The following is a 25,054-nucleotide window of genomic DNA, read 5'->3' as shown; positions in this document are numbered from 1 at the left end:
AACGCCTTTAAAACACCCACCCAAACAGCAGCAATTATATCACACAGCTTCCCATGCGGCCACAGGCTTTGAAAGGAAGCTGACTCAACAGGCAGGGACTGAGGAGTGAGGAAAACCAAACATGAAATTTCCACTTCCTCTACACGTGCTTTCAGCACAGAAAAGGACATAGCCAACAAAATAACAAGTTCTGCCTACCTTTGGCTTGTGAGATGGGCTCTGATGGAATAAAACAGAAAATAAAACAGACTTCCAAAACCCTCAAACCACCCTGCTCCTTTGCCTTGTCCCTGCACACCTGAGGTGACATCAGTCACCCTGGACACACAATTGCTAATGCAACTCAAACTGCAGACATCACCTTTTCAACGTATTAGCCCAAAAACACATTTAATGAGAACTGTTAAATGTTTCTGATTTTTCACATACCAACCTGAAAATCTACAAAACTGTGATTTCCAATGTTTCACAGATGCAAAAAAAAAAAAATCTGTGTTTTATATCTCTGGGGTGAGGAAACATAATGGTAGTTGTAAAGGCTTTTACTATACAACATTGAAGAGGCTTATTAAGATATTAAGTTGTTTTTCCAATCACTCTTCAATTAAAACAAACAAAATGAATCACTGAGCCTTTCCTTCCCAAGGCAGCTGTATGGGACACTCACATTTTGCCTTTTTTTTAGGTGGCGAATCAGTGGGAAATAAAGAACATCTCACTTGTAAACTTCCCCTTACCTCACAGCTCCTCCCCACCTTCCTGAGAAATAACCATGGATATAAATCTTCTCACCAGAGCAGTAAACACATTCTTCATCTATTTCTTTAAGAAGCTTTGCTTTAGAGTTGCTGGGCGACTTCTCTTCAGTACAAAGAGTTCCTCAGTGCCCACAGGTACAGAGGGGTAAAAGGGTGAGGCAGCTGCCACGGCAGATGAAGAAATACCAACTTTTGGTTGTGAGCTGTAAAGCACTTGCTTACAGTGGTTCTATTTGCTCTGCCAGCCCTTTTCTCTGGACATCCTCCCACTTCTTACCCCAACTCATTTCATATTTAATTCTCAAACCCCTTATTCCAAAGGGAGGGCAGTCATAGTTCACAGTCTGTACTCAGTGCCTTACATTCACCGTTGCTGAACTGTAAGAATCCACCCAAAACACAGAGCTTTAAAAAGACATCCAACAGTGTCAAACATAAAGACTTTGACAGGGACAAACAGGGCCAAATCACTGAAATGCACAGCAGCTTCATCTCAAAGTGCTTTTCTCTCTTTAGCAGCTACTAATGTATCTGTCAGGACAACAAAATTAGGCAAAATAAAATAAAATTGCCTTTGCAGATCTGCCACTGACTCACCTACAGCTCAAACACTTTAGGTACAAACTGAAATCACTGACCTAATTATAAAGCAGAAATAACGCCAACCTCTCCTCTTCCCATCTTCCCCAGCAGTCTGGGAACTCCAACGAAAAAAGCCAAAAAGGACTTTTCTCCTTGATGCTTTTGGTACTAGAAAATCCAACGTCTTAAGAGCAAAGGCCTGTAGGGAAGATGCAGCAGGCAAAGGAAGAATCACCTCCAAGTTCCTTACCCTGGCATTCCACAGATGAGCCCCCAGTCTTTCCTATTAGCATCTCTCACTGCTTAGGGGGCACTTGCCAAAAAACCTCGAGGGTTAAGCAGGGATTGAAACAGGAAAGACGCTGGTCCTGTTCCCTTCTGAGCATTCTACATAAAAATAAGTAATTTACGCTTTCATATGTAAACTTAAATGCCGAAAGATACCAGACAATAAGAAACGGCAACTTCAGATTGCAAAAATGAATAGGAAATTAAGGCAAGGAAAAAGAGGAAAAAAAACCCCACCAACCCAATGTATCTGGAATATTCCATTATTAAGAGCTTGGCCCTCTGAGATATTCAGCAGGTTATTCAAGGCAAGAAAAAATATGAGCTTACTGTGATTTTAGTGGCCTAAGTCTAAGCCTATTCTCAGTAGTAGTACTGGTAAAAAACACCATCTGCAGGTTAAAGAGCATATTTAATTATATTCTATGAACGGCAAGCAAAATGTAGGAAAAATACAAATAAAATTGTTCCTTGCAACACACTATTAATGTATCTGTTTTCAAACTGCAGATGGTTCAGGATGCTCAAAAAAGTAAGCACACGACAAATTCAAGAGAATTTTAAACTACTGTTCCCAATTATAATATTGAAAAAGGGGCCAATAAGCAATAGTCCCTCTTAGGCTTCAAGAATTTCTTGCTTTATTGCCATTATAAAATGGTATTTCTTAGCTCTACCAGTTTCTTTTTAGAAATTAGATTTGTGTACTTTTTAAGAAACCAAGATGAAACACATTAAATTTTAATATTGCATGTAAAGTTTCAAAAAGAGACAGGACCAAACTTAATCCCTCTAAGATTAAAGATCTGTCTGAGCCTCTGTCAGTGAACATCTATAACACACTACAAAAGATGAGGAAGCTGCTCATTTTGCATTAAAAAAACAATTTTATATATGTTGTATGTCTGCATGGTATATAATGTGCCTATTTTTATTACTAAGAAATAAAAATACGCATTGTAGATTTTTACTGTCTACTTGTACTGATCGCTGGGTGTCACAAAATACTTTGTTAGGCACAGCTTTGGAAAAATTAATGGCTTAGCAGGTGCCAGCCAAATGGTTCTGCAATCCTCCCAAACTACACCTCAGTAAAACACTTGTGAGAGAAGCAGCTCCTCAGCCACCAGAGCTGGTTGGCCAGGTTTGCATAAAATGAGAAGTTATTTCCAACACGAGTATCAAAATACAGGTATTGAAATAATAGGGAGATGTTGCATTTTATCTTCTTTTTTTTCCAGGGTCGGGATTAAATGCTCAAGACAGTATTTCTTGTTTGGACTCAGATGTTTATTAATTCTTATTTATGTTACAGTCTCACAAACCATGAGTTCCACAGCGCTTCTAGCTAAAAAACTAAAAATGGAGCCCTATCTATCTCTCTCTCTACAAGGCATTTTAAGGATAAACTGTCCAATTAAGAAACGACACCGAAATTATTCTTACTTTTAACCCAATAACCAACCACCTGTGGCCCGCAGTGCAGATTTTTCTACCCAATTACAAAATACCACCCAGACCCATGAAGAAGGTGAAAAAGGAGGACTCGGCACCCACCCTAAAACCTCCATCATACTTTATATATAGTAATATATATATATATATATTACTATATTCTAAAACCTTAAACTCTAAGTTTTCCACCATGTGATATCACACACTTCTATTCAAACTCCACACGCATAATCCCAGCGCTGTCATTCAACTTTGGGAGCCTGTTCCAAGGCCTGAGGTCAAGTGCAGTGTTTTCTTGGGGGCCAGTGCCTGTCAGCACAGAAAGTCTGAAATGATCAGTGACCAGGGTTCCAACAGTGAGAGAAACCAGGAGTGACATTATCCTTCCTGGTGCTGGAACAGTGCCCCTCAAGAGTCTTGCAGAATGACATTTTTGAGAGTGAAGTTACCACCAGCAGCAAGAGAGGTGTTTGAAAGTAGGAGAGCAGCGCTGAAAAATGAAATTGTGTAACGCAGGTAAGGGGAGAAACAACCTTCAGGGGAAGACAGGAAGCAAGGACTCAGCTCTCAGCTCTGAGAACTGTGACACCAAGGGATCTGGGCACCAGGAGAGGAACTCGATCCCTGATTTCTGCTGAGGTTGGTGGGTGGATCTGTCATGTTTGCACAGAGGGTTCAAATGGTCTTTACTCAGACTCAGTCCTAGCTCTGCACTTCTTGTTAACCTTGTAGCAAACTAGAAAGAAATGCTTACAACAGAGTAGTCAGGACCATACTCAAAAGTTATGAAGTTGCTGCCAACTTAATTGGAGGGAGCCCTGAAGCTGTTAATGCCCTTGGGCTCCAAAGGACAGCTGACATGGGAAGGGAGCTCAGCAGAAGCTCAAGAGCGTTCTCACAGCACTGGGCACACCTTCTGCACGTAGTTTGAGCTGGGCTTAGAGGAGAGCACGTGGAAAACCTTCAGAACAACACCATTACACACATTTCTACACAGCGGACAGGACTCAGGTACACTCCCCATGTCCAGTACCCCCTACAGAACACACGAATCCCTGTGAAAAAGGCAGCGTGCTGCATGCCAGAGTAGACTCTGCTGGAGTTGAAAATGTTACTCTATTTCATTTCCACCTCCACGCTCCCATTCACCAAACACTGTTCTCTTAAAACATCAGTGTGCAGGGCAAGAGACAAGAGGCAAAACCCAGAGACAGGCTGTGCATATGTGATGGAAGCTCAAGCACCTTGCCAGAGCTCCCTGCCAACATAATTAAATCGGGCCATTACAGATTCTTCAGACAAGGTTTCTAATAAAGCATTTCCCACCTCATTTCCTGCCAAAATTCAGAAATGCAAGTCCTCATTCATACGCGCTTTGTGGCACCACATACAACTTTTCATTCTCAGTTTTTTCAGTGATGCTGCAGCTAGAGGCAAGTGTTTATTACTGGAATGACCAAGCGTAACTCCAACATCTGTTCTCTGAAGGAGGGGAGAACAAAACAAAAGAATAAACAGTGCTCTTGTACTCCATCCTGTTATATTTCTCAAATAATATTAAAAAAAAAGCAGGAATCCTTCTTGCTATTGAGGGCATCACTATCTCTTCCTTTAGTCAAAAACCCAATCTACAGAAAAGCAAACTCCTAAAGTCTGATGGACATCTTCGTTGTTTTTTGCCAAAGACTTTTGCCCGGGTATAGAGGTGTAAGAGCTGCTGAACCTGATCACATTACACCTTTTGCCTGTATACCATAAAACCCACAGGGCTGAAAAGCTTAGAAACTGCGCAGCAGTCTGCTCATACACAGCAGCTCTCAAAGATCAAGCAGTGGCAATGCTTGTCCTTCAAAGCCATTGATCCAAACCTGCTTTTCCAGAACCTCTGGCATGTGTGTGGTGCCTGACAAAACTTCCCAGAACCTAAACCTCCCGTGCTGTGGACAGGTAGAAGAATTACAAAAGAAAGGCCTCATAAAATCAGGCCTGCTCTATTAAATTAATAGCCAGCCTGTCATCTCTTCTAAGCGTAGTTAAGCAATTTGCAAGTTCCCATACAAAAACAATCTTGGTATACAAACTCATTAGCATAACAACCTATTCTTAAGTTAAAAAACAAATACACCTGGCAACCACAAGGAATTTGTTCCATAAGAATCAGTAAAGAAAATATGTAAACAATACAAGAATAGAGAGATCTGATAAACAAGTAAAATACCTGTTACTAACCAATAAAGTAATTAACAAAAAAGCTATTAACCAATTAAAGTTACACACAAGGTCTGTAAAAACGATATAAAATGAGTTGTAAAAGTAAAAAAATGAGCTTTTCCCTACATAAAAATAATAAAGTCTCAGCTAATCTATTACAACACCCCCATATCTCTCTGTTCATGGAAACCAAAAGTTGGATGTGGACTAGTCCAGCCCAGAAAACAACCTGTCTGAGGCTGCACCCTACAAATTAATTGAATAAACGTGCACTCTCACTGGAGGCATGCCAGAAAGCCTGAAGCCAGAAAAGGGTTGAAGGCAAGTGGGGATTCTTGGCCAGCAAGCTAAGGTGCCTTCCAGTGTCCTCGTCATGCCTTCCTTTCCCAGCAGGATGCAATTGGACACAGCACATAAACCCAAGGAGTGCTGCCATGCAAGGCCAGAAGAGGATTAATAGCACCAAAATCTCTCTCTGGTTGCCACTGAAACCAACTGTGCTGAGCTACAAGTCTGCACAGACAGCCCAATCCTTCCTTCTGTCAGACATGAGCCCTTCTTTGTCCACTCCGGGTTAGATCAATAACATCTTCAGTGTGACACCTTATCCCCATTTCAGCTCTGAGCTCTCAGGAGAGAGCTGCAAACCAAGACCTTTAGTTAGTGAACCTCTCCTGAGGCTGTTACTCATGATTTGATTTCATTACTAAAGTGTTGAAACTAAATCCAGCCTTTTTTCAGAAGTGGCTCAGAATCCTGTGACAGGTTCACTTAATTCTGTGGCTTTCAGAATTAATTTCATCTTTCTCAGATTGAGAGACAGGGAGTGCTGGCATCTACAATTCTTTTTTTCCTCATGTAGAGGAACTGACATAAGGAGGTAAGGGATGGTGGCACAAAATGGTTAAAACAAAAAAAAATTGAAAAATTGTGATTGCTCCTGTGTGTGAAAAAGAGAGTTAATGCAGAGGATGGAGCCATACCCCAAAACAGCTTGTTCTTGAGACACCTCCCTCCTCACAAGCAAAGAGAACTCTGAGAAGCCATAGGAGGAATCAAAACTACGAAACCACACAAATGTTGAGAAAGCTGAACTCTGTATTTAAAGCCTGGATCCGTGTTTATTCCTGGTACTAACACTGTGTCTCTTTCTGCCTTCACACACCATGGGAAAACTGCTCCTGTCTCCTGGGTTAGCTTACAATTCACTGTCTTTCTAAAAACTTCTTCAGAGCTGTCCAGCGCCATTAAAAAGGAAAGGAAGAACAAGAACATCCGGTACATGCCCAAGGCACTGAGGTGATGGCCACTGTGACTATGTCCAAAAATCTCATTTTAAAGGCCAGGTTCCTCCTACCTTCCATATTGTGTGCCTTTGAAACAATTTTTCTAACCTGAGTAAGCAGAACATTTTTGGTCCTTTTGTCCGAGGAGCGCTTGGATATAAGTCTGGATAGTCCTTGAACCACAGAATTAACTGAGATGATTGATGGATGTCAGGATGGCAGTTTTGACACTTATAAATATGCTTCAAGAGCAGTGACAAGCTCTGTACCTGTGTCCCATTCTGCCACCACTCTTCTATTTCCAAAGAGCAGAGGAGCACTCTGGCATGCCAGAGAGGCTACCTGGAGAAATCAGAACCCATCAGTGGAAGTGTCAGAACATCACAAATGACTTGGCCATTTGCATAGCTCAGTTCCTCCATGTCATCCCATCTTACTTTTGCTCAAGTAAGGCTTCAAAAGAAACAGGGGTCTGCTTGGTCCCATATGGATGGATAGTCACATCTTAGAGAGAACATCTGTCACCCAAGAGCAGCACTGAAAATACAGCCCAGGAGGATGTGAGCTTTTAGCACACTAAGCATGCATCCTGTGACCTTGGGGGTGAAAGCTCCAGGTATCTCCTTACCTGACCTCCAAGCACTGGTCCCACCTCCATCTCTAACCAGGCAGAGCATTTAAAAGAACCATCTGCATGCTGATACTCCTCCTGCCCCTCCTGTGATGCCATCAGCTGTGTGCTGAACAGAATGAAGGACGGATTGCTCCAAACTTGTCTGTAGCTTTTCCACACAGGCTTGGAGGTGTGATTTAAAAGCACGGCTTGGAAGCACGTGAACTTTTTTTATAGAGCTTAAAGGGAGCTTAAACAGCCAGGCCTTTGTTTCAACTTGCATCATCAAGCAGAGTGGAAAATAAAAAAGGATTATGTGACATGCAGAGCGGTCCCAGCTTTAGCCGTTAGTCACAGTTAAATTACTTATAACTAGGAAGGGGGAAGAAAAGCCAATAACCAGAGTGAATCAATATAACCAGCTCCTCCTCTGAGCTCCCTCACCACTATAAACAGCTGCTGAACTATTTTCTGGAGCAAGAGGCCTGTATTCTTAACTGCAGAAATCCACTAAGACTCCGAGTTCCTGCTCACACCCAGTAACTGGATTTGCCTGAAGGAAGGACAATTTGTGCCTTATCCTGTGGGAAGCTGTTAACGCCCAGTTGTTTCCCCCTTGTATTCTCTCCTCACTGACCCCAGAGGGACCACTGCACATGAAAAAGAGTTTTCCTCGAGACAGGAATACTACAGCAGTATACATGGTACAGTAAATCCTGAAGCATCCAAGAACTTTACAGCTGACACCTTTGGAATTTGCCCGCACTGGCTCCTGTCTATACCATTTTGGGTGTTTTTTGCACATGTTACATGATGATTCTCAGAATAATTCAACATGTCATGGTTCATACAGGTAGAGCATCCAGCATGAGTTTAATGCATCTATTTTAACTTGGTTTAGTTTAAACTTTCACAAACATGCCAACACAAGAGCAGATTCCCATGAAAAGGAGTAAAGTACCACATAAATTCCTTGGCGTGCAAGTAATTCTACTTATTTCACCAAGAGAAAACTGTTCTCAGATCCTTTCTGCACTAGGCAAGAGTCTCTAAGTCTGGCTTACCCACAGTGGTAGAGTTGACAAATATAACTGTTCTTGCTGTTCTCATGAGCAGTTATTTCCAGATTTGGGATTGGCTGGGCTTCAATCCAGAAAACAGACTTTTCATGACAATCCCCAAATAACTTCAGAAGTTCAGAAGAATCAGGAAATATCCAAATTAGGAAAGGGGTCAATTCATCCTGCCTGAAGGATTTGGCAGACCAAGCATCCCACATCTCCAGAATGTTCAAAGAATCCATCCTTCAATTTCGGCGAGGTTTCCAGCTGAGTGATACCCTGACAGGCAGTGCTTCATCACGGCTCACCACGACCCATGCACAGTCAGGACAGACTGCTGATCATCCAGCACATTTTATAAATTGCAGCTGCACCCCTGCTGCTGTGATTTATATTGTCATTACAGCCCAACTACACCTCAAGTGTTAAGTCATCCCCTTCCAATACCAGCTAGAGCACAAGGAAGAAAATGCTCTCCCCAAGAAGGCCTTCTGACAGAAAGCCTTCGGGGAAAGTTATTTCCAAATGGAAGCAGTCATACCATGGACAATCTGCAGAAAGATTTACTTCTGCATTTGTTTCAAGGCATTGAGAAGACTGATTTAGAAGATCTTTAGTCCTAGTGTCTGACTGAACGACAGGAAATCTCACAGTTACCTGGTTAAACCTCAGTTACCTGGTTACACAGTGCAATGCAAGCTCACTCCCCCAGCAGATCCTGAGACAGGAAAGTCCATCATGCTGTACAACAGCACATGGATGAGCACTCAACAAACACACGTTGCCATAGATTTGGTGTCCTGCCACATCCCATGGTGAGCAATCGAGCCTATGCCTCAGTTTCTGCATTTCTAAAAGGTACAAATCATATCAACAATATCCCCCCTCAGAGTGGCACATGGATTACCAGTTCCACTGCAGAGGAATTTGAAGAAACAGAGTGTCCACACTCACATACTGTGAATATGGTCCTCAAGAACAACAGCCCTTGCACACCTTTGCCAGGTTTTCATTTGTGGTTTCAAGATTGGGATACAAACATTTCCCCATTTCTTGTGCAGGAAACTATTTCAGAAGAGCTCCAAGGTGACACCACTTAACAGGCAATACAAAATAACCATTGCTGAAATACTTCAGGTCAGACGGCAAGGAGCATTTTCCCTGAGTATGAAAACTAGTCCAAGTTCTCCGGTGCCTTTCAGAGATGATACCTGGGCTATTCACAAATACAGGTTCACAAGTAGAGCAAGAATCTTCACTCCTCGTGTAACAAACGAGTTTGGTGGTGCTGCTGCTTCCTTCACACACTGCTGTGCTGGCTCAGTCACAGGGCAGATGCCTCTGAAGAGCTCTGGTGACAGAAGGTGGGAGCAGTGCCTGGCTGCCCCAGACACCACGAGAGGAGCAACCCCCGCACCTGTGAGCTCATCTGTCTGGGAGGAGCACAAAACCTGTGCTGAACATGGCCCAGCAGCTCCTCACCTGAAGGATCACCTTACAGCCTAGCACTGATGCCTCAAGTTTCAGCTTTCATGCTTTCCAGATTCTGTGCTGCCTAGGTGTGCAGTTCTGACCCTCATTTAAGTGCCAGTCAGCTCACTTCACAGAGCAGGGAGACAAAACAAATCCTTTTTCCTGCTGGAGACCAAGGACAACTTTCAGGCCCAAAAGCAAAACCAACAGTGGACTGAAGAGAGAAACAAGAAGGATGGGACCTCACAACCTGAAGCTGTAATTGGACAATTAACCCCAATATGCAAATGGACCAACACTTATAAAATGTGAGATCTTGTGACCTGTGGTCCATTTTGTGCCCATTTTGGGTCCACCTTGGGTGTAGCCCTGGTCAGGCTCTTGTCCTGCCCAAGGTGTACCCTAAAGGCCTTCCAATAAACACCTACTTCATTCTCAGCTCTGTGCAGTCTCTGTTCCAGGTCAGCCTTCCCAAGGCATCAGCCCCATCAAAGCTGGCTGTGCAAACAGTGCGCATAACCCAGTTTTGGCATTGTCAAACAAACATGAAACTTGCTCGGGCAAGCTGGGACAGACACCAGGCTCAGGTGTCTCACTTCTCACTCTGCTCACTTCCCTAAAGAACATCACAACACGGGCAGCCATCCAGCTTTTGTCATGCCCAGCTTCCACACCCCTGGCTGGGCCTTCTGCTGGGATGGAAATGGGATGGACTATTTCCTGTTTGCTTTCCAGCCAGTGAAATCCTGGGAAGCACAACTATTTCCATCAGCCCCTTCCAAACAATTGTATTGCTGCTGCTGCCAGCTACTGCTACACACACCGTGGAAACATTTCAGCCAGCTCTGGCAATATCTCTTCCCAGGAACTGCTGTCTTAGGCAGGTTAACATCTAGATAAGAACTGCTGGCACAAGCATAGTCCAGAAAAATCTTCAGTAATGTTTCTGGGAAAGAGATGTCCCAGGAAGACCTGTGGCCCCCACACAGGAACCTGCTTCCCAAACTGAAGCCGCTCAAAGGAACGTGCAAAGCTTCTCTATCAGCCACCACAAATTCATCCATTTCCAGGCACTAATCCTGGTTTTTGAGAGCTCCCTTGAGCTTTGATTGCGTTTTCAGGGAAAGGCATCTCTCTTTTTCATGCACTGCTGTTCAGAGAAGCTGCTACAAGCAGCATGTCACAGCATGGGAAACATTCAGACTAGCTGAAGGCAAATTCATGATCTCTTCAGTCATCTCAAGGCAGCTAACACAAAGAAAAAAAGGTTGGAAAGTTACACAGAACTTGCCAAATTATTCTTCCGAGGACTTGCCTAAGTCATATTTTAAAAATACATTCTTTGCAGATAGCAGCTAGAAAATCTAAATATGTTTTAGAAGTGAGGGACAAATGTCTTGAAAATTCTCTAGGCTGGTTGTGTCACAAACTGTATTGATTCACACCAGACTTTTCCAGTATTTTTCTTGCATGTTGTAGTCCAATATTATCTGTTTAAAGAATTGCACACGGTTTTGGCAGCAAGTCCCAAGGCAAAGAAATTAGGTGGAAAGCAAGGCAAGAAATTGAAACTATGATTGAAACTATGTCTTCACTAAGATCAAAGACTTTATGGTTACTTAAAAAAAAAGCTTTATTGGTAACTAACAAACCATCTAATACCTGAAAATCCTAGTCAACACAAGTCATGTATGATTCCTTCTTATTCCCTTCTTATATTTTTTTCCTGTATCCCAAACCTCAGACTCTCCTTTTACACCCCAAAGTTAACTACAGCTCCTCCTGTCATTGAGTGACTCCCTGAAACTCCGTTTTTGGTGGGAGCCACATTAGTCCTCATGACATACAATCAAACCAGAGCTCATTCTCATACAATTGTGGCAGCTGTTTTTCAGTCCCTCCTTGACACATCCAAGTCACACACAGGAGATCACCTCCAGCCAAGCCTGTGTTAATAGAAACAGTCAGCTACAGGGTTATTTTCTAAATTCAAACTCATGTATCATTCAGTGATTTTTGTTGCACCCTTTCAATATTTGGAGTGTCATTTCTTCTTAAAAACAGAAAATGAAGCTCATATAAACTGCTGGCACACTGTCTGCCTGGAGCCTGCCTGAATTGTGAACAGTCAGGGTTGAGAACTGGGAACTGTGAAGTGGAACTGCTGAAAATAGCAATTGGCTACTTTAGGGTTTCTATAAGGCATGTGTTTGTTATGGATGGCTGACCCCATAAACAGGTGTCAGCTTCATCCAATTTAGTCAAAGTCATGAAAACAACCCTTTCTGAGTAGTGTTAGAAGTATCTCACCAAAAATATTTAAGTGTATTGACTGTATTAAATTTGATTGTTCAGATTAACAGCTGTTTCTGATGGTGGCACAGTTATATTTTGTACGACAAAAACTTTCCGACCTATTACAAAAGGGGCTCTTCAAAAATCAGAACAAAAATAGCCCCTCCAGTAAAAATCTGGTAACTTATGAGAGTGAGAAGGGTAAGCAGTGAAAGATCTCTAAAGGGAAAGAAGGTTTAATTTATCAAGCTCAGAAACACAGATTGAAGCAATCAAGGTACAAGAGGATGAAAACCTGGAAGAAAGTATTAGAGTTCAGGGAATGCAAAATAAAATTGCTCAGGTATTATAAAGAAAAAACACATCACTCAGAAAAGCCTATTTGCAAAGTACAAGCAAAAGAGCACAATTAAATGCTGGGCCCAAATAATGGTTTTAATAATGAAGGGCAATATTGAGTCATTAGCATTCAGTGTAATATTACACTTCCAAATCAAAGCCACCGGCAGCAGCAGTCAGCGACATGATCTGTGTAACACAATATGGTTGTTAAAAATACAGGACCTCACTATGCTGCCTTTGGCCAGGTCTGAGGCTCCACTGGAGTCAGGTTATGTACACACAGAAAGATGGTGGCATTTTTAAACACATTTGTGAACGCAGCCAAATAAATAATAATAATTAAAAAAAACTTCAGTGGGGAAAAAATACTTTAGATTATTTATTTTGGATATGGTGCAAATATTAACACCAGCCAGAGGAGTATAACCCATGGGGGAAATTTCACTCAGGTGGTCAGAACAAGAAGTTCCAGTTTTGCCCCCCTAGGAGAGATGCCAAGGCATTTCCTTACCTGAAAGGGCTCCTATGCATTTGTATCTCTCTTTCCTGTGCAGTACACCATGGATGAAGCATTCCCCTTAATGGGGGGTTTAATCTAAATGACCCCTGCTGTACTCGCCTCAGCAGCCAGAATAAAGCTGTTCAATCTTCTTCCTCGCACAACTACCCACATCACATCTGTCTTTTCTCCTTCAAAGGCCTAAAAAAAAGGCACAGGTGGCAAGAGCAGAGAAAGAGGCAGAGAACAGAAGAAGGTAATCCTGTCTTTTGTGATTTAAGCCATGTTAACAGAAGGGATGGTTTACTGATTATGGTTATGCTCGGCGATTCCTGTTCTGCTTGTACTTTTGTCTGTCTCCACCAGGAGAGCAAAACCTGTCAGGAAATTGGTGAGTCAGCATGCTGCTGCTGTTTGTCTTAGCTGTGAGGCATTGATTTTTTTCCTGATGCTTTGATATAGGGTCACGGGTACCTGAACTAAAATCTTTGATGAGAGCAAGGCGGTCACGGCAGCAAGAGCTGTTAGTTTAAACAAAAAAGTCGATTCTGTCTTTACAGAATTTGTTTGGATGTTTAAATTTTCCCAGAGAGTTGAGAGGAAAAAATACAAGCCCCTCTTTTCTATTTAAGCTGTTTAAGATTTAAAAAAAAAAAAAAGGAATGAGCAGTGCTTTTCAGAAAACCTTTTAAAAGTCACTGAGCATTTCACTGTAATCAGGTATCTTATATGTGTGTATAATTAACACAAGAACTAAGGCTAAAATGTAGAGTAACTCCAATATGTGGAAGAAGCAGCACTTTTAAATCTTTAGCACCTGTCCAGAAACAAGGTCCATTTCAACATATCTGAAATTAGCGCAAAGTCACCGTGCATTCTCAAACTCTAAGGAATGCTGCTTGGCAAAAAAATCTCAAATCTTCTTAGTACTTAAAGATTAGCATTAAGCAAAAGGAAATTTTGTCTATTTTAAAAACAAAAATGCAAAGGCTGCTCAGGAAGCTCTGAGGTTCCCCCCCCATGTAGAACAGCTCCATAAAAGTGATCATAGTATTCCAATCTGCAGTGAGGTCTAATCAAAGAATCTCTGCTTAATAGGATGGAGATTAGTCATGAAATAAAACACAGAGTCAGAGCATAAAAAGTTAATTGCAAATAACTGTTTTCTTGTTTAAATTGGCAGGAAATTGTGAAATAATTTCTTTAGAAAAACACAGGTGAGCTACAATGTAGAATTTACCACTAAAAGGCTGGAAGAAAGGGAAAAACAGAGCCAAACAGTAACAACAAGTGAAGAACCCAGTTGCTTCTGAAATAGACAAAGTGATGGGGCAGGAAAGTCTGTACACTAGCATCAAAGTCTGAGATTTATGGTCAAAGCCAGCTTTAAGACAGACCCCTGAAGAGTCTTTAGGTAGAAATGAAGGCACAGACCTGAGGTCTGAAATTAATACACCACCAGCTGCTATTTACCATAAATTTTGAAGAGGCTTTGAGATGCACAGGTGAAAGAACGATACAATTAGTACCGCTAAAAAGGTCAGGTTACAGCTAAAGGTGGACAACGAGACCTTCTTAACCCTTTCTGGACACACCACTGAAAAAGAGATGCCCCAGAATATCTCATATCCTTAGCCTTATTCAGCAGTTTGAAGGGATGAAACACATCCAGAATAGTACAATACACTGTGAGGCTAAGCAGGGAAAATGACACAGATTTACACCTTTTAATGGATGTAGGAACAACGAAACCCTACTAACATCCATCGTGCTTTTCACCTGCCGACCTCTCCCTGCGTGGACCTCTCCTGAAATCCCTTTTCCCTCTCACAGGAGATCTCAGGCTCTCCCAGACATGCAGGGAAACAGCTCCTCCTTTGGCAGTCCCACACAGGACTGGCTGAAGCATCCTGTTCAGATCTCAGCCTTGACATGCTACAGTACAGGGGTGTGTAAGGCTCTCCGTGCCTTTGTGACAGCCACCTCCAAAGGACTCTTCAGAGAGATTCTCAAGCCTGGATTTCCTGCGGAGTACTCTGTTAGGGAAACAAAACTACATCAAACAGTGATTACAGAAACTGTGCTGCCTCAGGTGTGTGCTGGGGGGTATATTTCCCTCATCATTCTACTTCAATTCCTTTAGAAAAAGCAGAGGGTGTTTTTCTTTCGCTTGGTTGTTTGCTTTTAAGGTCAACCATCACTGGGGAAATAAGCAAATTTCTAATGGGCTACTTCAGCTCCGTGTTCTTCCTGTACTTTGTTTATTCTCCAAGCACAGTAACATCTCAGTTTATGAAGGTCTTTGCTTCTGATGTATAAGTATCATTCCCTTTTGTCCACATCAAGCAAAATTTCATCAAAAAATCTTGACTTGGCAGCTAGCACTATCATGATTATTAGGAATTAAAGACTATGCTTCCTCTCTTTACTTGACAAAGTATAATTTCAGTCAACAACAGAAAATTCCTCTCTGTTCTAGTACTCTGTGGAAATATAAGCATAAATAAAGCTTTGTGGAGTTAGCCTATGTCACTTTGGCTTTCTAAAGCAAACATAATCCCAAGTGTTCACTGACAAAATACTACCTATTTAAAGCATTCCTACCACAAATTAGGAAAAATTGCTTCCAAATAACTGGAAGTTTCAAATAAAGAGGCATAAACCAGCGATTTTGGTTCTCTGACTGGCCGAAGGCAAGTGTCCATGCTGCTTCCCCGCTTCCCAAGATTTACAAAAGCCATAATCTGTAAAAGACAGCCGGATGTGGAGTAGAGACACTCTAAATGGATGACATACACTTGATAAGACAGGTATTTCTAAGCAAATGTAATATCAGGTGTGTTCTGTCATTACAGTCACTCTGCTTCCGGGCCAAAGTAACTAGAAGAGCACAGCCACAACCCCTCTTGATTAGCTTTATCCTGTTAAGCTTTATCTTGATTCTTCTGGGGCTCTGCTCTTCACTGCCGTGAGTAACATCTGGGGTAGGAACACGCTGGCAAGGAGTCATCAAGGGCTCTGGTGCCAGCCAGAAGGGTGGGCACTGTGGACAAACATGACTCAGGTAAGGCACATCAATCCCATCCATGGGAGGAACTCATGAGGAAGTTTTAGTTTTCTCAAGTAACTCCAGGCCTGCATGTCCCCAGTTACTTTCTGGTAAATGAGTCCCACATTACGCTCCTTCAATTCCTACAACAGGCAGCCAAAAGCTTCTGCTTGACTGCTGGACAAGCCCATGAAGCCTTGCCTTGCAGATCAGTGAGGGAAGGGGCCACAAGAGGAGCTGATCTCCTCCTCCTTCCTAGAAGGAGCAGAGGCCAGGGACAGGGCAGCATTGCAATGATCTCCAGTTGTAACTTAATCTTCTCTAGCAGTGCTTTCTCGAGGGGTACCACGACCTGCTCCAGTTCACCTTCTAATACCCAACTAACGACCTGCCCCAGCCTCCTGCAGGGAAGAGTCCTCACCACACTCCCCCAGTCACACCAGGTAGTTCTGCAGCTAATTCTTGCAGGTAATTCTACCAGGCAACACCAAATTCACATGTTTGTAGATCACACCCTATTTTTCACCTACAGCCCCTACAACCCCAATGAAATCCAAATTCCTTCCATCACAGATTCCTTCCAAGGTGCAGCATAAAGCTCCAACAGTGGCATTGGTGGAGATCACATCTTCTTTCGTTTCTTGGTGAATGTTCCCCATCTGGCACGGACAAACCAGGGCCCTTCAGCAGAGCCCTGGCAACTTGGCTTGGCATCGCTTGGGCCAAGAAGTGTCAAACAAAGTGGTACAAACTAACAGCTAAGTAATTAACTGCCAAAATGTTTGCCTGCACTGGCATGGTGGAACCCATCAGCTGTGCATCTACAGAGGACCAGCCCTTAATGACTCCCCTGATAATGGGAGTATCTAATAAACCATCCAGTTCAGATACGAATAAAATTCAAGCCAACTCTTCTAAAGTAATTATTTCAAAATCATTAAACAAAACAAAACAAAACAAAACAAACAAAAAAAAAAGGGAAGAGGGTTATCCAAGGGTTTACTCCGGATACTGTACACTTTTATTTGTAGAGCAGGAAATGATAACCAGAAAAAGGCAAAATCTGAGGTCTAGGCAAAGAGTATTTGCAAACTTCTAAGCAAGCAAAACAAAATTACTAGGTAATGATGCAACTTTTGTTTAAAGATTAATGCAAAACAGCCAAATGTCTCATTTTGAGAAACCAGGTCAGTACAAATACACGCACATCCTTTTGCCTTGACAACAACAGCAACAAAAACCAGTAAGAGTGATTAAACCTGGCATAACTAGCCAAAAGTCTCAAGCTTAGATAAATACAATACCTCAAACCTAAGGCAGCTATTTGAAGAGTTCCAATTTTCAGCTACTTTTGGTAACTGTATCAAATTTAAAGATTTTCCCTACAAAACCACCTGACCCTTTCGGATTGTTTGGCTGTGAAAGACCAGCCTGGCTTTGTGGGTGAGCACAACCAGGTGCAAAAAGTTGCCTATCAGACTAGTAGGGTTTAAAATACTGCGCACATGCTAGAGGTTTGAGAAATGAACGAGGGTACTGAAAATAGCTTTGTATTGATATTTTTCCACTGGTCTTGACGATAAACAAGTCGGAGTTGAACTGGTAAGTGGAAAAATATGCCTCTTGCTCCCTGCAGACAGGTATTATTCAACCCCCAACACACACAGCTCCAAAAAGAATGACAAGCCCAAGCTTTTAAAAAAGTGCTAATATTATAAAAAATGATTTGGTAAAGCTTTTCATTCTCAAACAGTTGGTTTCTTGACAATGTGTCTCTGCAGCTCCCAAGCACACATATAATAAAACCCTCATCAAGAACAGATCCCTGCAATGGGACAGATATGTAGTTGGAAGCTGTGAAAGTTCACACTTCAGAAAAATCAAACTAACAAACTGCTGAGCCCTGTTAATTGTTTCTTTAAAAAAAACCCCAACCCAAAACATAAGCTGTAAATAGCTAATCAGAGAGATTCTTGACTGATCTGCATAACAGCAGGTTTTACAAACCTGCCATGGATTTCTTACATAAAAGCATGTGGATTGTAATTCCTTTTTCTTTCTACACGTATGAAACCTCGAGAAAAAATCCTGCAATCAGAAGCACGCACAAACTTTTGCCATTTTTGTCCACAGATGAACTCAGAAACCAAACTTCTATGACAGACTAGCAGAGAAACCCATACAGAAAGCTGAGGCTAAGCTCGTGTCTCGAGGCAGCTCATAAAAAAAATAAATTAAAAAATCTACACAGTGCTAACAGAAGGTAGGGCTTGTGTGTGAGCTGGGGGAGCACAGAGCCAGCAATGCCCAACCAACACTCCACCACTTCCACGGGTTCTCCCCAGCAACAGGGAGCTTCCAGAAATGCAGTTTTAAAGGAGCTGTGTGCCTTGAATCCTTTCCACGTGAATAATGCAGCTCCAGGAAAATGCCAGCTCCGATGCTCTTGTTTTCACCAGAAACCAGCAGGACAGCAACAAAGCCTGGGTTGTCTGGGGTTGATTCAGGGGGGTTTTTTTGGGAACAGGCAGGAGGGGAAACACACAGAGAATTCCTTTGGTGTAATATATTTGTTTTATTGCTTCTGCAGCACATTAGAGTCGAGTTCACGCCTGAAGTGTCCTCCAAGAGCAAGTTCAGAACACCCAGGGCTGTGCTGCTGTGTTGGGCGCAGGGCAGCACAAGGGCACTGGAACACATTTCCTCTAGAGGCTCCCAACCCTCCAAGGGCTTGCATTCACTCCTCCTTTGGCAGGGAGGACAAACAAGCCACTAGTGGGTCAATTCACAGATTTTTTTTCTAATTCAGAAAGTCAAATTAAAGAAGTTGAATTTTTTTTTTTTTTTCCCAGAATCAGCTGAAGAGATTTCATCTCTGAAGTTTTAAGTGAAACAAACTGGAGGGAGCAGTTCAAAGTTTCTGCCTGCTGAAATATCGGCGTGGTGACTCAAGTAATGCATCCCAATATTTCTTCTTTTTAAGAAAAGTCTTTTGCAACCATTATTTATGCCCAACAGCACAAGGAATAATTAGGCCTCCATTCCCCAAATCTTGGCATTTGCCTTCTCCTAAAGCCATGAAGGGAACTGCAGCTAAGTGACTGAACTGATAAGCACAGCCAACTTCAGAGTTCCTTGGAGTGCCAAGTTTTACAACCCCCAAACAAATCAATCTTTCTTTTACTGGCTGTGTATAAAACATAACATTTGCTTCAAGAAGTCCAGAAGCCTTTTGAATACAAAACAGGAAAGTCACCAGGAGGGGGTGAGAACCAGTACTTTTTTTGAGTGCTGACCCATAAGAGCTAACACACCCATCCCTAACACTGCATCAATGCAGAAAAAAAAGACGGAAAGTAAGTAAGAAAGAAAGAAATAGAGAGAAAAAAAATGCAGCCTTTGGCAATCTAGGGCTCCTAATCATTAAGTCTAACACAGAACAACTGAACAATGAAGAAAGTTGAATTGCATTGCAAATTTATGTTCCATGCCCAGGTTATGGAATGCAGAGCAATAGGGCACTGGGCAGCTACAAAACTGCATTCCTTACAAAGGGAACAGTTTGAACCTCATGATTTGTGCATGTGGGCAATCCTGAATGACCTTCATGCTTTCCAGCATTCACTAGAAGGCAGATTTATTTGTAATCACAAGTCAGCTGTTTTGTTTTTGGGGACAAGCGTATATTTGGAAGAGCAAAGGTTTAAACTTGGTATTAAGCAGCAAATGCAGAAGCCAATACATTAGCTTTAAAGGCTGAATTTGAAGACTACACTCCAAAATCCAGATTGGATAATATTAGAATCTGAGAGAACCTGGACAGAATGGTTGTTTGCTGCTCCTTTTTCTCCTCCCTTTGAGAGAGATATGTTTATAGTTCAGTTCCATTACAAAACAGGAGCCTCTCTAGCATATACCTTATCTAAAACATGTCCCGTTTCAACATAAGAGATCCAACTCTCACAGTGGACAAACAAAGTGACATTGCTCTTACTGTAATGGACATAGTACAAGACTATCTGTATTTCAACAAAGAAAACCCATCAAATGTTTATTTTAAACAAGCATTGCCTGTCTCTTACTTGCAATTTCCTTAAGAACAAAATAAAACACGTTTTGGATAAGGTGCCAACTGAACTGGACTGCAGTACAACAGAGCTGGACCCTAGGACAGTATTATAAAAAAGCCAGCAGCTGGTTGCACTACAACCACCCCCAGGATACAATGATCAGTGAATTCTGAGTTTTGTTTAATAGACCAAGGTGATAAACCACGGATTATCTAAAGCTTCCACATCATAGTCCTTGAACTCCTGGAAAATAAGTTCCAACTTAGATTTAAAGGAAGTCAAGTGACAACGTTGGGCACAACTATTTCTTGATGTACACAGACATGAGGGAGTGGGACAGGCTTAATGATTTTTCCTGCACATCTGAAAATCAAGACAATTAAGAAGCATGTAGAAGCATACAGCTCCTGATGTCCCAAAACAAATGGCAAGGAAAATCTTATTTACAAGCATGTGGGATGAAGCAATAGACTTCTGATTCTCAGCTTCCTATGAGCTGCTGTAAGGAATTTAATTGCCACCTCACAACCTGACGTGCCCCGTTCTCAGCTACCTGTACAAAAACCCAGCTGCTGAATAGAGGAAAGCTGAATACTGAACACGCGACAGATTTAAATACAAAACTGCCAACGGAAGCACACAAGACTCTGAGACAATTCATAAACCCACACAGGTCTTTATATAAGGTTAATGGTTTGCTAGCCAAGTGCCAAGGTTCACAAAACGGGTAATTTTTGTTTCTTTTTTTAAAATCAGGTTTGAACTTAGCGCATTTTCTCCTAACAACACTTCAATAAAATCTCAGCAGCAGCCTAGATGGGCAGAGGATATTTTACTCGGAGGTGTTCTCCAACACCTTATCAATAAGAGGGCACAGGAAAGCCTCAAACCCTCAGTTGCACATTTCAGTTTGCCAGTGCCGGGTCAGGCAGCACGACAGCAGTCTGAGCAGACTTGGATGACTAACACCGAAACGGGCTGAAAACAGCAGCAATCATGACAGAGACAATAAAGAGCCCCAGCAATCGCACACAGCTCCGAGGAAAGAAAAATCATGGAGAATCTCTTTTAAAAAACGCAGGGAAAACGCGGTCGTGATGCCCAAACATACTTTCTTAAAGGCCACTTTTCATTGGAAGGATTACGTGTGATAATAACAACACATGCACAAATAAAATATATGGCATAAGCAAATATTAGCATAAGATCACTTTAAAGAATGAAACTTTAAGGCAAACAGATTACAAAGTGTTGTAATAGAACGACGAATATGTCAAAGGCATGCACACAGTGTTAAAAAATAGCAATAATTTTAAAAACTGCCTCGTGAAATGAAAGACAGCAATATATTGAGCTAAAAGAACACAGTCTTTTGGAGGTCTTAATATATACCACTGTCTTTACTACAGTGCTTCAAACAGAATATTCCCCTGAAGCTTATAATTCATGAAGGGACCAAGGCAGAGAAATGATGGGCTAACAGGGCAGAAATACATCGGGTGTTCCACTTGGATGCACCGAGGGGTGCTTTAGGATGGCTCTCCCTCTCTCCTGGTGCACATAGGAAGGCCACTCAAGGAACACGAACAAGGCAGCTGCTTTCCCCAAAAGAGTTCACCTCAGGTCTCCCATCCAGACCAACAGCAAGGAACATAAAAAGGATGTTTAAGGAGTGTTTCCTGCAATGAGCAGAAAACTGCGTGCAGACTAGGGGTGGTAAACCAAGGAGGGAAGCATGAGCGCTGGTAGGCTCGTGTGCCTCTCCTCGGCTGCATGGAGAACAATTTCAGCCGGAGGAAGAGGAGTGCGCAGGTTAGGGCAAAGCCGGTTACAAAGACAAGCTCGAGACTAGGGGTAGGGTACAAAGGGTTCTTAAAAGGTGGCAAGTGATGTCTGAGGCAAAGGCTAAATGTTTGGAAGAGAGAGCATACAGCACAAAGATGCTCTCGGTAAAGGGTCCACAGAGGCTGCTGGAGCAGAAGACCACGGGCTTGAGGGTGCAGTGTGCGAGGTGCGTGGGAGGCAACGAGCAGGAAATTTGCAGGAGGAAGGTGCAGGGCACAGCCTGGAGGACGGGAGGGGAGGACAGGTGAACCCGCCGAGGGAAGGCTCGGGGCAGGTTGAGGCACAGCACACCGGCAGCGCTTGGCGGGGGCTCGGCAGGGCAAGGGCCGGGGCAGGCGGGGCACGGCGCAGGGCCGAGGGCCGGCACCTACCTGGGCGTCTTGGCCGCGGCGCTCTCCCGGCGGTCCAGCACGCCGGGCACGCAGTTGGTGAGCTCGGTCCAGTCGGCGTGCAGCCCGCAGCTCCAGCCCGTGGAGAAGCGAGAGAAGAGCCAGGTCTCCCTGCGGTTGGGCCGGTAGCAGGTGCACTTCTTCTGCCCGGGCCGGCAGTCGCAGGGCACCTCAAGCCGCACGTTCTGCACCAGGTGGCGGCCGAAGGTGGTGCCGCCGGTCTTCTGGATGTGCAGAAAGACGATCACGTCCTCGCCCTTCATGTCGAACGCGAGCTCCCGCTCCAGCTCCCGCACGGGGAAGTAATACTTCTTCACGTAGTGCGGGTCCGGCGTGGGAAAGAGGTCCAGCTCCTCCGAGTAGGAGCGGCCGCTGGGGGAACCCAGGCTCAGCCCCGGCCCCACGTACTGGTACAGGATAAGCATGAAGCACACCGAGACGGCCACGATCAGCAAGAACTTGCTGGTCCTCTCAACCATGGTCCTTCCCGCACGCTTCATGTGTCACCATCTCCCGGGGCTGCCGGCGCTGGGCAGACTGCGGCGGTGCCGGGGGGTGGGCGGCGGAGCTTCGGCGTCTGTGCCAGCCGCCTCCCCCCGCTGCTCCCCGGAGCAGAGCCTTCCCTGGGGGCGGCGGGCCGCTCCCTGGGTCGCCTCGGCTCGCCGCCGTCCCCGCCCGCCCGGCCGGCCGCGGGCAGCGCCGGGAGCGGGGCAGGAGCAGCCCGCAGCCAGCCGCTCCGGAGGCGCCGCGGCACAGCGGCAAACTTGCGAGAGAGAGAGAGGGGCAGGAGGGGGGCGGAGAGGGACCGAAAGGCTAGAACCAGCCTCCTCCCGCCCTCCCTCCCTTCCCCGCGCTTCAGGAAGCCACCCCCATTCCGGCGCTGCCTCCGCCGTGCCCCAGCCCCCGCGGCACCGGCGCGGCTGCGCCCGCCCCCGCCGCCGGCTGCGCCCGGGCTCGGCTCGGCTCGGCTCGGCTCGGCTCGGCCGGCAGCGAGCGCTTCCTGGCCGCGCCGCCCCGCCCGGCATGCACAGCGCCGCCCGCGCCGCCCCGCGCCCGCGGCCACGCTCACACCGGCGGCGGCCCCGCCCGGGCTCCGCTCCCCGGCTCCGCTCCCCGGCTCCGCTCCGGGCACTGCTCTGGGCACCGCTCCCCGGCTCCGCTCCGGGCTCAGCTTCGCGCTGATCTGGACACCGCTCCCCGGCTCTGCCCCGGGCACCGCTCCCTGGCTCTGCTCCCCAGCTCCGTTCCCCGGGCACCGCTTCGGGCACCGGTCCCCGGCGCCGCTCCGGGCTCTGCTCCCCGGCTTTGCTTCCCGAACCCGCTCCGAGCACTGGTTCCCCGCTCCGCGCTCTGGGCACCCTCCCCGGCCACCCTTCCCCGGGCTCCTCTCCCCAGCTCTGTTCCGGGCACCCTTCCCCGGGCACCCTTCCCCGGATTCCTCTCCCCGGTTCTGCTCCCCAGCTCTGCTCCGGGCACCGCTCCCCAGCACCCTTCCCCGGCCAGCCTTCCCCGGGCTCCGCTGCCCGGCCCCGCACCGCCGCTGCGGATCCCCGGAGCGCTCGGCTCTTAGCGCTTCCTTTATGTGCCGCCTTAAAATTAATCCCGAAAAGAGGAGCTCGGCTCTCCTCGGGGGCTAGATTTCTGCTCCCGCTTTGAGGCAAGGTTATTAGTTATTAGTAACGAGGACGTTTGCATGGGAATAGGAGCGGGTCTTCCCGCATGTCTGCTCCCGCTGCGGCCGCCTCATGGGGCGCCGCAAGCCTCTGGTTGCGACGCCGCAACTGGGTGGAAGAGGAAAATGCTCCGGCCACACAGAGCGTGATGGTGGTTGTGAGCTGGAAGAAGTCTGGGCACACCATCAGCCACAGAATGTGTAAATAATAATGATAACGATAGTACTAGGTGAAGCTGAGGCAAAACCCGGCAGGGGTGTTATTTATAGCAAACTTCCCCAGCGAAATGCTTTGTGCTGCTCAGCCAGGCGGACTCCATCCGGCAGCGGGGCTGCTGCAGGGTTTGTTCGCAATCTTAAGTCTCCCAAAACGAAGCAAAGCGCTGGGGACGCCAGGAAGTGGCCGGCACGGAGCCGGCTTACAGCGATCTCTGCAGGGCAGCACTCAGCAGGGGAGGATGTTTCTGCGGGGATCGGTGCGATCCTGTCCCGCAGAGCCCGGCCGGTGTGCTCGGAGCCGGGCATCCCCTTCCCGGAGCAGTGAGGGGCAGGCAGGACCCGCGGCTCCTCGGTCAGCCCCGGACCGCAAGGCGTCACCGCCGCCGAGTATCCAGGGAATCCCTGGAAAGCACCATTTGCTGCCTCTCGGACTGTAAACGGGGCATGAAACGTGGCCCCCATGTCAAAGAGTGAGGCCAAAATGTAGCGGCAGTCATGCTGCCACCGAGACCTGAGTTGTTGTCTGTGCGGAATAAACGATACATGATATTGTTAATTTCTAGCCAAAAAAAAAAAAAAAAAAAAAAAAGAGTCTAGCTGAAGTACCCTGTTGTCCTGTCGTTACTGCTGTTGGAGAACGTTTCCTTAAATTTCTGGTGCTTTTTTAAAAATAGAAGTTACAACTAGATTTTAACGCTCTAGCACTGAAACATTCCGTCAGGTTACATGTTTTTAAATCCAAGCTTTAGGTTACATTTTAATTCAAATCAGGTTACATTTTAATTCAAATGCCTTATGTAAATGTAAAGGAATTCGTGCTGATGGGTCATTGTTAAAATGGATCAAATTTATAACGGCCAAAGAGGAAATGAGATCCTGGATTTTCATTTGAACAGCCTGACAGATAAATCTGCTACATTTTGAGATGGCTGCATTACTCACAAGTT

General features: G+C 45.0%; 1 protein-coding gene across 1 annotated transcript in view; it reads right to left on the bottom strand.

The window, feature by feature from the left end:
- The window catches only part of HS6ST1 (heparan sulfate 6-O-sulfotransferase 1), a 192,286-nt gene extending 169,247 nt beyond the window's left edge, over positions 1-23,039 (bottom strand). Inside the window, exon 1 of the mRNA XM_066193996.1 lies at positions 22,199-23,039. Within this exon, the coding sequence (XP_066050093.1) occupies positions 22,199-22,716 (518 nt within the window). The 5' untranslated portion in view covers positions 22,717-23,039. The remainder of the gene's footprint in view (positions 1-22,198) is intronic.
- Between the last annotated feature and the right edge of the window lie 2,015 nt (positions 23,040-25,054).

The sequence above is a fragment of the Chamaea fasciata genome, unplaced genomic scaffold (genome assembly GCF_029207755.1).
Source record: "Chamaea fasciata isolate MVZ Bird 193981 ecotype frontalis unplaced genomic scaffold, bChaFas1.0.hap1 SCAF_11, whole genome shotgun sequence".
Classification (NCBI taxonomy): domain Eukaryota; kingdom Metazoa; phylum Chordata; class Aves; order Passeriformes; family Sylviidae; genus Chamaea; species Chamaea fasciata.
The sequence above is the reverse complement of the archived record's forward strand: the minus strand, read 5'-3'. Positions and strand labels throughout refer to the sequence as shown.